The sequence below is a fragment of the Xiphophorus hellerii genome, chromosome 4, assembly GCF_003331165.1.
Source record: "Xiphophorus hellerii strain 12219 chromosome 4, Xiphophorus_hellerii-4.1, whole genome shotgun sequence".
Taxonomy (NCBI): Eukaryota; Metazoa; Chordata; class Actinopteri; order Cyprinodontiformes; family Poeciliidae; genus Xiphophorus; species Xiphophorus hellerii.
In genome coordinates, this window is record NC_045675.1 from 15,618,478 (window position 1) to 15,630,910 (window position 12,433).

Here is a 12,433-nt window from a genome sequence, read left to right on the forward strand (position 1 = left end):
TGTCATTTATTAAAGGAAAATAAATCTTTAAAAATAGCTCTTACCATTAATGAAGAAGTAATTATTCCCCTAATTTAGTAACTGGTTGTATCACCCTTGGCAACAGCAACTGCTATTAAGCCATTTGTTAATGGATCTTTTTCTCTGTATGCTGTCAGTCTTGGTCAGGTCTCTTTAGTAAAATAGATATTTTGATCTCAATGAGACAAATCAGGTTAAATAAAGGTTATTACTATTATTCCATCCATCCATCCATCCATCCATCTTCTTCCACTTATCCGAGGTCGGGTCGCGGGGGTAGCAGCTTCAGAAGGGAGGCCCAGACTTCCCTCTCCCCAGCCACTTCTTCTAGCTCCTCCGGGGGAATCCCGAGGCGTTCCCAGGCCAGCCGAGAGACATAGTCCCTCCAGCGTGTCCTGGGTCTTCCCCGGGGCCTCCTCCCGTGGGACGTGCCCGGAACACCTCACCAGGGAGGCGTCCAGGAGGCATCCTGACCAGATGCCCGAGCCACCTCAACTGGCTCCTCTCGATGTGATTATTACTATCTGTGGTTATTACTATTATTATTATTATTATTAATCTTTTCATCACCATGGAGGAATTTTCACCACTCTTCTTTACAGAATCCAGCCACACTGGAATGTGGCTGGATTCTTCAGGTCATTCCACTACATTTCTATCAGATTTAAGCAAGGACTTTGACTAGGCCACTCCAAAACCTTCATTTTGTTTCTTTAAGGATTCAGAAAATTTATTTAGTGTGTTTTGGTTACTTGTACTGCTGCATGACTCAGTTGTGCTTGAGTATAAGGTCAGAACTGGCTACTCCCTTGTCCATCAGGTATGATAAGTCTTCTGGGCCCCAAACCAGAAAAGTATCCAGAACATCACAATATTTTTATCTCTCAATATCATATCCTGTTTCTAAATTTCATTTGCTAGTTTTAAGTCAAATAAAACACTGTGCACCTTTTCCAAAATGTTCCACTTTTATCTAGCAAATTCACAGAATGCTTTTTGTAAAAGTCTTGTTGATCATAAAGGTGTCTTTTTGGTAAATGTGAGCCGGCGCCGGTTTCCGCCCTGCAGCTCTCCCGCGGATGCCATTTACGTCCAGTCTCTTTCTTATTGTTGAATTATGAACACTGACCTTAGCTGAGATTAATTAGGTCTGCAGAGCTCTAGATGTTGCTCTAGGTTCTTTCTGACCTCCAGGATGATTCTGATATTTGAATTTGTTTGATGATCTGAAACATTTAAGTGCGACAAAAAACAAAAAGAGAAGAAATCTGTAAGACGGCAAACACAAAAATTCTATAGTTAGTTGCCGATTCTTGTATTATTTGTTAGAATTAATCAGTATATCACAGATTGTTTTTCATATTTTAGATGGACATGAAGATCTCTTCCAATTTGCTTCCAGTTTAATGAGGTTTAGACACTTGATCCCATTATATTGATTTGAGTAGTGAATAAATGCAGCACAGCAGCAGGTCAGAGATTTGTCAGACAACAAATGCTGAAGAGAGTTTCTCTGTACCATTATATTTGATCAAACTCACATACATAAAATTTATGGGGTGTGGGCTCAAAAAAAAAACTAACTTCTGCAGAAACAGTTTTATTGTATCAGCTCTAAAATTATTACAAAGTCACTGGTACACAGCAGAACAAAACAAAGTCATCTCCACAAACTACTTAGCAAAATTAAGTATTACAAAGGCTAAATAAAATAAATTTTATACTGTTACGTAACACATACAAACATTTCTGCATTACTTCTTTTCTAGCATTTATCTTAGAGCAGCCTTTTAGATGCACCATGACAAGTTCACAGTCATATTCAATAAATTAGAGCATAATAACATTTAAACAGGTACTTTTCAGTAAGTCCATAATTAATTATAACATATATGCACATATAAGTTTATATATATTTAATTGGTCTGATGTAGTAATCTAATCTTGGATGCCATTTCATCAGTTGTGAGCAGAAAATCACCACAATTAACAGAAATAAAAGCTTAAAATCATATTAGTCTGTGTGTAAATAATTTATAATGTGTGTCAGTGAGTGGAGCTACAGAACCAAAACTTTAGGTAAAGACAAAAATGTAGCGGGAGCCAATAGCAAAAAGCCCATTTCATTTCACTAAAATCACCTAAAAAGCTTTGATTTTATAAATGATATTTGATTATAAAACCAGCTTACTTTACCTAGGAGTTTATATTGTGCATAACTAAACATTTAGAAGAGTAAAATCTAACTATTAAATAAGGTTTTGTCTATTATGTGACTTCAGCCCTTTTACATCCTTAGATACCGTACACAGATTAAATGCCATCAAAAACAGTTTATGCTTCATAAGGGAAATCCCTTACCTTAAGCCAAATCTTGATAAACATGCACCTTTTTCATTATAAAGCAAATTATTGTAAACACCTAGCAAGATTTGTTTTTATTTATTCCACCAAAAAAACTACAACAGGGTAGCTTTGGTCACAGAGCTGTTTTAGGGTTTCAATGTGAGGTTGAATGTTTGGCTTTGCATTCCTTCTGATTAGGTGATTTCCTGCCCTAAATCAATATTTAGTTTTGTCAAAGAGTAATTAAACCAAGAATAAAAGAATGAACAAATTTAAAATCTGACCAGATATAATCTAGCAACTTGTGTGGGAAATCAAGGGCTCTTCAAGATCTTTTTTACACCGCGATGACGCCCTCCGCCCTCTCTAGCGCGGCAGTATGAGCCTGAAAGACATACATTTATCTCCCGTGAATGCGAGTCAAAAACTCACATGATCTGTTTGTAAGACACTGATGCAAATCAAACCAAAAGTTTCATGCAACAGCATGATCAAATGCAAGGTTCTCATTTCCTCAAGTAAAAATACGACTGACCGTTGATATCAGATATCTTTTATGCTTTAGGTTCTTGATAGCAGAATTTCTGATCTCCAGTTCTTTCTGCAAGCAAATGTTTTTTTGTTATGCTTTTGAAAACATTCTCAGAGAACTTATTAAGAGTAGCCACCAAAGGTGTGAGCTCACGACATTACCTCGACTTTGTGAGTGATTTCAGTGACAGCGGTTTGGTCCACGTTAGGGGCTGAGATCAAGGCGTGGAGCTGAGCCTGGATCTGCTCCACATGGTCATTCAGAGCCGTCAGCTCATCCTCCAGAGGCACGAGAGACAGATCTGCTTGTTTCTGCGCAATATCAATTTTCTTAGGAACAGACGATTGTAGTTCCTCCACCTCAATCTGAAGCTGCGCAAAGGTTAAAAACAACTTCAGTCATATGAATGCTTCTTACACGCCAGCCATCAAAAACTTAAAAAAGCTTTTACCGTCCTGAATTGCTCTTCCAAGTCTTCAAACTCTGTCTTCTTGTCTTTCAGGACCTTTTTTTGAGGATTTGTTAATTGTTTCTGTGAAACACATTGTAACAAATTATATTTAAAAAAAGAACATTAAAAAAAACCCCACTTATAATAGCAACCAGTTACAAAAAGAATCATCAACACAACCTCTGACTGTGAGAAGGATTTTGATCTCCTTTCAAGACGGCTATATTCATTCTCGGTTTTTGCAACACGCTTTGCAAATTCTTTATTTTCTTTCAAAAGAGCAAAAAATTCATCTTTCATCAACATCAGCTCCAAGGCCTTTTTATCTCTGCATTCCTATAATGACAAAAAAAAAAAAACTTATGGGAGTTAAATACAAAAATTACCACACCAAGGCACACATTAAGATTAAAGCTGCAGCAACTGAGAAATCTAAAAATAATCACCATTAGTAAAAAGCATGTGTGTGTAAAGTTGCATTTTTTTGTATTCAATTGTTATTGAATAATAAAATTACATTAAATCAAAACAAAACATATATTTTAATCAGTCAATTGAAATTGTATCAAAAATCAGTCTAATAGCTATTTTATTTACGGGCTTACCTTAAGAGCTGTGATCTCTTTTACTGTATCTCTGCTCAGCATACTAATAAGCTCTTTTGCGTCACTTATGCATCTCTCAATATCTTCATTAAGATTGCCAAAGTGGCTCTTCCAGAGCAGCTCTCGCTCACATGTCACACTTTTCATTATGTTGTCGTGTTCCTTTTCCAGCTGTTGAATCTCTGTCTTGTTTCTGACCGCAGTTTCTGATTGAACAGGAACCAAAGATGTAGCTCATTATATTGCTGACACTATGAAATGCAGAACTGTGTAGCAAATTAGTTGCTCACCTCTCAGAAGTCTCTCCCACTTCTCCCTAGCTGCAGTCATTTCTTCTTCATGTTTCTGTTTGAAGAAAAAGAAGAACACTTAAGTGCGCGTCAGAAATGTCGAGGTGTTTTAATGTCATTCTGTACAGGACGAACCAGCAGAAGCTCTTTAAAAACGTCCTCACAGCTGGACTCCTGCATCTCAACCAGGATGCCCATCATTTCCTTATACAGATCTGCCTCCAGTTGACTCTGCTCATCCTCCAGCACATCGGTTGAGGTTACAATATCTACTTCCAGCTCAGTGACTGTGTTATGGTGTTCACACAGGAGGTGCTTCATCTTCTGTTTAAAGACCTGGCAGGAAAGATATCAAATGAAGCTGCATAAAATGGAAAATCTATCCAGTTTTTCATTCAAAATGCACTATAATTATATGGGCTAAATGGTTTTATCTTCTATCCGATGTCTGAAAGTGGTGACGCCTATTAGGTGGCTGTGATTCATAACGAAGATTAAGCATTCTTATGTACAGTACAGACCAAAAGTTTGGGCACACCTTTTAATTCAACAAGTTTCCTTTATTTTCATGACTATTGGCATTGTAGATTCACACTAAAGGCATCAAAACTATAAATAACACATGTGGAAATATGCACTAAACAAAAAAGTGTAAAACAACTGAAAATACCCCTTATATTCTAGCAACATTTTGCTGTGATTACTGCTTTGCACACACTCTGCATTTTCTTGATGAGCTTCAAGAGGTAGTCACCTGAAGTGGTTTTCACTTCATAGGTGTGTCCTATCAGGTTAATAAGTGGGATTTCTTGCCTTATAAATAGTCATGAAAATAAAGAAAACCCATTGAATTAGAAAGGTGTGTCCAAACTTCTGGTCTGTACTGTACTTCAAGCTACAGACTGAAAAAACTCATTTTCAACCAGCTGATTGTTTTCAATCATAAATGATCATCAGAGAGAACAATGTCTCCTACAGTATGTGAATAAAATATAATAGTAACTACTACTGACTTCCAAACAGTTCTTTGCAAACATAAGATTGCACACAGTACTGTGGGTTACACACAGGTGACTTTTTACCTTTGTCAAAATATATGTTTGTCTGGACATAGACGAAAACTAAATTCAGCCCTATTTGTGATAGCGCAGCCGCAGTATTTGAGCATTACCTTAATCCCCACTAGGTGATGTGCCTGATCATCTTCTATGGCCTTCTCCAGGTTTTTAAGTTCAGCCTTAACCTCCGAAAGTTTTCTGTCAGTAACTTCCCGAAAGGACTGAATCTTGTCTCTCTCCAGCTGGAAGTAATTCCTCTCCTCCCTCTCTCTGTCCAGCACCTCGCGAAGTCGCACAACATGGTCTTCTATCTGAAAGACAAAATATCGCTGTAAACAATCCAAACACGCTGCCCACATTTTGTAAACAAAGGCATAAAGTATGTGGAAAAAGTATGTAAACCCAAAACAAGGATATAAAGAGGACAGTCTTAACTGGTATGAAAAGACAGATGTTAAGGTTAGTGGGGTTCAAACCTGTACTTTAAAACATTTAAATTATAACCTAACCTGTTCCCTCGATATTTCCTCCTTGGTGAGGCCATTTATTAGCGTAGGGGGCTTCGGTTCCGCCTTTTTCTTCTTTTCATCCTTTTTGGGTGGCTGTTAGACAAAAAGAAGTGTAAGATCCAACTTTCATAGCTCCTTGGCTACTTTGAATGGAAACGCCATAATCATTTTTTGCTTATTAGCCTAACACCTAGCATTTCCGGAGAAAGCCGTAGGTGTTACCAACGACATTCGGTAATTAAATTAAAACATTTTTAATTTACGGAAAGTAATTCGTAAATTAAAAATCATATTTAAAAACACTTTACCATAATTCGTTTAGAGTCGATAACGATGACGGAACGGTGATTTCTGGGTTATGTTTTTAAGATAAACAGCGGCCAGCAGGTACAACTCCAGTGGTCTACACTAAGGTTTCCATAGCAACAACGCCGTGAATGCGGAAGTAACTAGTATTTAAGTACATTTATGGCTTACGTGCTTTTTAAAGCAAAAAAGTAAGGAAACCTTTACTTTTCTATGTTTCGTCAATGCAGTGATTAAAGGCACGCTCATGTAGAAACAAGGCGGTTATAAAACTCTTGCTTTACATTTGTTTTGCACAGTTCCAAAAAATGTGCTTTGTGTGTCTCCCCCAAATTCATGTTTTCTTTTTGTTTCTACTTCTCCACTTCGTGGGTCCCAAATTTGTATCATTTTTCTGTCTGACTCTCTTAAACCTGCAATTTGTGAAAATGTATAGAGTGCCAAATGTACCAAAATGTTATTTTTTAAAAATTATTAGACATTTAACATGTTTGAAATCAAATTGGTAATAAACACATATAATAGATAAATACATGTATCCCTAGTTATTTGTGTTAATTTACTGAGCTAAATTAAACGATTACCTAAAACTGGTGGCTCATTTTATGTAAAATCATATAGAATTATTTCAACAAGTTTGGGTTTCATAGTTTCTGTGTTACCATAAAATTGAAGAAAAAAAAAAAAAGAATAACACTTGTTAGGTTAACCAGGATATCTAAATTTACTGCACAAGTAGACAATGTTAGCATCTCATAACAAATGAGTTATGGCATTTTTTGACTCCATAATTTTTAAGTCTATGAACATACCGTTCCCAGCAGAGTTACAGTTTTGATGGTAATAAACAGAATAAAGCTTGTACTGTTTAAGTAGTTCCAAAGTTTATGTTACTCGTCACTTAAACCAGCACAAACACAGATAATGTAAAGGTTGAGACCATCACAGGTCTGATATTTCTGCAGTATAATTCACACTGCAGAAAACAGTTTCAGTGCAAGGTTTTAAAACTGAATTAAGACAGTTTTTGTATTATAATTCAAACTTTATTTGTTGACAAAAAAAAATACTTAAACCAAACATACATCATAAAACATTGCTCATGAAGAAATGTAGGCATTGATGCCTAAAAACAGCACAACGTGATATCAACCAGGTAACTCTCATCCTGATTACAGTGACCTTTACGCCTTAGATGGGGATGTAGACAGCTGGACGATTGGAGGGAACACTGAGACCAAAGCAAACATAATTAATGCAAATAACAATATGCAAGAAATAAAAACAAACAAAAACTACAGGACACTTACCTTTTGAGCGAATGAACTGGGTGAACAGATCTGCATCCATTACTTATAACAAAAAGAAATGGCATGTTAAATTTATATGAAGTTAACTAGGCAAACTTTAATCAATATATCTTCAATAACAGCAAGTCCAACCTTTGGATGAATCTACGTGATTCTGTAGTTCTTTTGAAATGTTTTGACCTAGGAATAAAACATTTACACATTACTAGAGAGGTGCACAGTTCCATAGTTGGAGGAAAATGATATTAATATATTTTAACATACAAAATCTGCAGCGGGGGACATTTTCATGAATTCAGTCACCTTCACGCTGATAGCCCTAAATAAATCCTAGGACAAATAATTGTCTTCATAAGTCAGGGAAGTAGGAAATGAAGTTCACATGTGTGTAATGAAACCTCAGCATAAATTAAGGTGGCCACAACAGATTATTTCACTAGAAATATACTATATTCATAATTAAAAACAGAATATACTATGTAGCAACTCCAAGAATACCCGAGACATTCCCATTCACCTCGGCTAAGAGGCTTGTAGATAAGAGCATTAATTGGAGAATTAGTCAAGAAGCTTATGACAACTCTGGGAGAGCTGCAGCGATAAACAGCTCAGATGGGAGAATCTGTTGAACAGACAACTTCACAGAAAGCCCCATTTTAAAAAAATTAATTGAATGTCATGTTTCCGGTCTGCCACAAGCCATGTACAACACAACAGGGTGGTTTGGTCAGATGAAAGCACAACTGAACTTTCTGCCTCAAATGTAAAACGCTGTAAATCATCTCTAATGTGAAATCTGGTGGTGGTGTCATCATGATATGGGACTGCTGTACTTCTGCATCATCAGTGATCCTGGTCAGAGGCAAAGGGAGATTGATGCAGATAAATACATTTTATTTATTTTCTTTCCCTTAAAGAAAACCTGTTAAAGACTCCAAAAAAACTTGATGCTGAGACCGAAGCTTACCTTCCAGAAGGATGAGGAAATTCATATGACTAATTGGCCTAGTCAAAGTTCCAATCTAAATCCATTTGGCAATCTTAAAAAGTCAGTCCTAACATGCAAGAAAACTTGCACTGTAATCGCATTTAAAGGTGGTTGCATTAAGTATGGATTTAAGTGGGGGATGAAGTGAAAAAACTTATTTTATGCTTTTATTTGTAGAATTTCCTTCCACTTCAAAACTATGAGCTACTTTATGTTCATCCGTTACAAGAAATACCGATGAAATACAGCAACGTTTAAGTTTGGATTGACTAAATGAAAAGTTTCAAGGTGAATGAATACATTAGATACTCACATGCAGACTCTTCTGTTTTGTTTGGGCTAGAGTTTATAAAAGAGGATTCTTGAAGTTGCTGCATGTCCTGCTCAGCTCCCCATTCAGATTTAGTGCTTTTTGCGATAAAAGCTGATGCCTCCCAGAGTCCATCATTGTTTTTTTTATTTTCTGACGCAGATATTGCCGACTTGGCAGACTGCAAAATTTCTTCAGACGGTGGGACTGGAAGTACAACGAGAGCAGAGCTGACAGTTCTCTTGTTAAGAAGGACAACATCTATAGGCCCTCTGATGCTTTTCAGATAGATCTGATACTTTGCCGGGCAGTTTGGGACCTGCAGGAAGATACAGCCATTATCTCATCTGAATGAAACCGCATCAAGGACAGAGGAAGCAATAAGGATTCCTAATGAAGCAGAACTTACAGCTTTGGGAATGGGAACATCTAGCTGGGTGCCTGGTGGTGCTTGCACTGCCAAAATAATGTGACCTGGAGGGAAATTAGATAATTATGATAACTTTTATGCAATTTAAAGCGAAAAAGAAAGTTTCTTTTAGCCCCTTGAACTGCTATATTCTTCCAGCTAACTGGTGAATCAGCTAAACATCAACTCATTCTGTTTAGATAACAATAAAACTTCAATTGTTCAGAACTCATAATTACATTATCAAACTTTTGAGTACTTTTATGTCAAAATCAGCTGAGCTTTTTAATTATTTAATCCCTGCCTTTGAATTTTTGAAGCCTTGCAGGTTGAATCTAAGCCAAACCAAATCCTCCGGATTCACAGCAACTTTCTCTTCCTCTGATTTAAACTTGAAGGACACTTCAGTCAGAGAGGGTGACTTTTTAACCCTCATGCAACTTTAATGGTTTTGAACCTTACTTGACTCATGCTGCTATAACAATGTTCTTCAGTCTAAAAAAATATTCCCCTTGATTTTCTTGTTGGCCTCCTCAGTGCCGTCCTGTGAGAGCAGGTTTTGGTCGGATGCTATATGTCCATCTTCATTATTATGTGATGTTGCATTAGTTGGTGGGAGCTTTAGATGACACCCTGAGTTGATATGCCCTTGAACTGTCACACATCAAACACATAGCATGGACAGGATGTGCTTGGCTTTCTTCCAAGCAGTAAAAGTTTAATGGCCTTGGTCGATTGTTGCAGAGAATCTGGATAAAAAGTGATATTCGACTAGGCTCAATAGAGTGAAATCTTTAAAATATTTCACCAGAGCAATATAGGCCAGGTAACTATAGCAGCATAGGATAAAGCAGAATTCCCCCAACTGTATTTTTTCCCCATATAATCCTTGATTATAATGTGCAAAGTGTTTTAAAACAAAGTCTGATGTTCTCTCATACACAACTTCAAGATACTATCATGTACTGTAAAAAACTAATTACCCTTTAACCCCTTTAAAACAAATCAGCCATAAAAAAACCCAGCCTCACCACTGAAGCAGTTGCAGATATCGTCATTGGTCACATAGGTCAGAGTTGATTTGAGTTAAGAAATATTGATAAGCGATATAGTTCAGCACCAATGCGACACACATGATTAGTTTGAATCTGATCACTGCAGTGCCAAAAGAAATTAAGAAACATATTGTAAGCCAACATGTTTATGTATAAACTGCTACAGAAAGGATATTTTTTCCATTCTTCTGTTTGGCTCCTGATGACGTCTTGAACCAACATCCTCTGCTGGTCCAGTATAGATTCCTTCCACTTCAAGTCCTCCAGCTCAGAGTTCAGGTTCATGAATCTGTTGTCAAGAGGTGTCCCTCTTGGAAATCAAAAATAACGTGTCAAGCTGTTATACAGACTCTGTTTTGCTCTGCAATCCTAATATGCAAACCAACAAGAGGTAAAAACTTACACCCATTTCACATGGCGCTTGGATATTTTGACAATGAGACCGATGCCCTCCAGCACGTTTGTGATATCGTAGATTCTTCTGATATGTTTCACAGCCAGAACCTTGAATGCCTGAAAGAGTATATTAATAGTATAAATTAGTATAAATTAAAAACAAACAAAATTATGTTAAAGACAGCCCAGATGTCATCACTGGGATAAATATTAAGAGATGCAAACATGCAGTCATTTTCAATAAGAATGAAATTAGGTGTTCCAATGTGTTGAAAATAACCTTTCAGCAGGTATTTAACATACTTTTCAATAAGCCAATATTTTTGCATTAAAATGTTGTTTTACTGGTCTGATGTAATATAATTTTAAATGAGCTGTAGGTGGAAAATTATCATAATAAAAGCAAAATAAAGCCTTAAAAAATAATGATATATGCAATGTTCCACTTAGTGAATTGTGTTACTGAATAAATAGATTTTTAAATATTTTTCAAATGTGTTAAATATAGCCATCATTACACTTTACCTATTTAAAGTGTTTTACCTCCTGTTTTTAAATTCCTGTTTTTACTGACAATCATGGCTTACAGCTAATAGAACCACAAACTTAGGTTTTTGGAAAATCTTGAATATTACATGAGACCAATAAAAGAAATGTCATACTGAAATATCATGCTATTACCTACACAATTACGACTTTACAGCTGTGCAACAGTCACTGTCTCCTTCCACAAGGAAGACAAGTTGCAAAAAAGTAATTTTTAAATAAGCTGGCTGATCACAAAGTGCTGTATGTAATTATAAAACTGGAAAGTTGGAAGGAGAGTGGTAGAAAAAGCTGTACTAGCAACAGGAACAACTGTAGAATGGAGACAATTGTGAAGAAAAGTCAATTCAAGAGCTTGTGGGGATTCCCAAATTGTGGACTGCAGTTGGAATCCTATTTATTTATTGAATACTAGAAATTGCCAACCTCCTTCCTTGTTTCTAAGGATGTAAAGGCCGTACACATAATGTGCAAACAATCTAGACTTTAATGTTGAATGAGATATTATAAAAGTAGTTAGCTAATTTAGATTAAAAAAAGAAATGAAGTAAGTTAAAACGGACTTTCAACACAGACTATATAAACTTGGGGCGTGTTGCGTTCACTGTTCAACGTACGTGGTTCAGGTCCAGCTCCCCGTGCTCGGCCTCCTGCAGCAGCCTAACAAACCTCTGAGTCAGAAGGGTCAGGCTCTTGGGAATCCTCTTGGAACTGAAGTGTTGTCTCGAAACAAAGGTTTCTTTTTCTGGACTTTCTTCAGAATCCATTCTACCGCACAGAACAATCAAACAAACCCGATTTGAATTAGCGGCGCGGTGCCAACAACCGGAATGTTGTCCTTCAAAGTAAAACCCCAGTCGGGTTTCCTGTGTGTGTTTTCTTCGAAATTGTATTGTGATGTTACTGATAAACTTATATGAAAATTTTTTTCTAAAGACAACTAAATTACGCGCTTACCTTTTCTGGTTTAATGGAAACTAGAACCAACGTAGTTCCAAGCAAAACTTTATTTTTGCAAGATTTCTTAGCGGAAGAACTTTCGTGTACGGACAAAAAGTTAGTGACTCTTAATGACAGCGACTTTTACATAAGATAAAAAAAGTTTGAAATGTTGGTGAATGTTGTCGTAGTTTAATTTCTGATGTCAAGGCCGTCTTTAATTACTGTTTCATTTGAACGTGTCTTGTTTTGTGATACGAAGCTTCCTGCTGCCTTCAAAATAAAAGCTCAACCACTTTTTAAATAGTCATTTCTCATGAATGTATTTACATTGGATGTACATGAAAATTGGACAAATAAAA

General features: G+C 36.5%; 2 protein-coding genes across 3 annotated transcripts; both read right to left on the reverse strand.

Moving 5' to 3' along the window:
* Positions 1 to 1,605: 1,605 nt before the first annotated feature.
* Positions 1,606 to 6,667, reverse strand: LOC116718074 (dynein regulatory complex subunit 4-like). Its single transcript, XM_032559722.1, has 11 exons — positions 6,121 to 6,667; positions 5,813 to 5,905; positions 5,417 to 5,614; positions 4,381 to 4,581; positions 4,246 to 4,300; positions 3,956 to 4,161; positions 3,531 to 3,686; positions 3,351 to 3,431; positions 3,061 to 3,270; positions 2,903 to 2,968; positions 1,606 to 2,752 (listed from the first exon to the last, which is right to left on the reverse strand). The coding sequence occupies exons 1-11, from the start codon at positions 6,121 to 6,123 to the stop codon at positions 2,705 to 2,707; spliced, it is 1,317 nt and encodes a 438-aa protein (XP_032415613.1). The 5' UTR covers positions 6,124 to 6,667; the 3' UTR covers positions 1,606 to 2,704.
* A 105-nt stretch (positions 6,668 to 6,772) lies between these two features.
* On the reverse strand, positions 6,773 to 11,949 carry LOC116718075 (transcription factor E2F4-like). 2 transcript variants are annotated; one of them, XM_032559724.1, is made up of 9 exons: positions 11,750 to 11,949; positions 10,594 to 10,703; positions 10,366 to 10,500; positions 10,167 to 10,210; positions 9,136 to 9,200; positions 8,730 to 9,045; positions 7,561 to 7,608; positions 7,429 to 7,470; positions 6,773 to 7,349 (listed from the first exon to the last, which is right to left on the reverse strand). In XM_032559724.1, the coding sequence occupies exons 1-9, from the start codon at positions 11,897 to 11,899 to the stop codon at positions 7,303 to 7,305; spliced, it is 957 nt and encodes a 318-aa protein (XP_032415615.1). In that variant the 5' UTR covers positions 11,900 to 11,949; the 3' UTR covers positions 6,773 to 7,302. The 2 variants fall into 2 exon arrangements, with proteins under 2 accessions (XP_032415615.1, XP_032415614.1); XM_032559723.1 differs by having other exon boundaries at positions 7,429 to 7,473.
* Between the last annotated feature and the right edge of the window lie 484 nt (positions 11,950 to 12,433).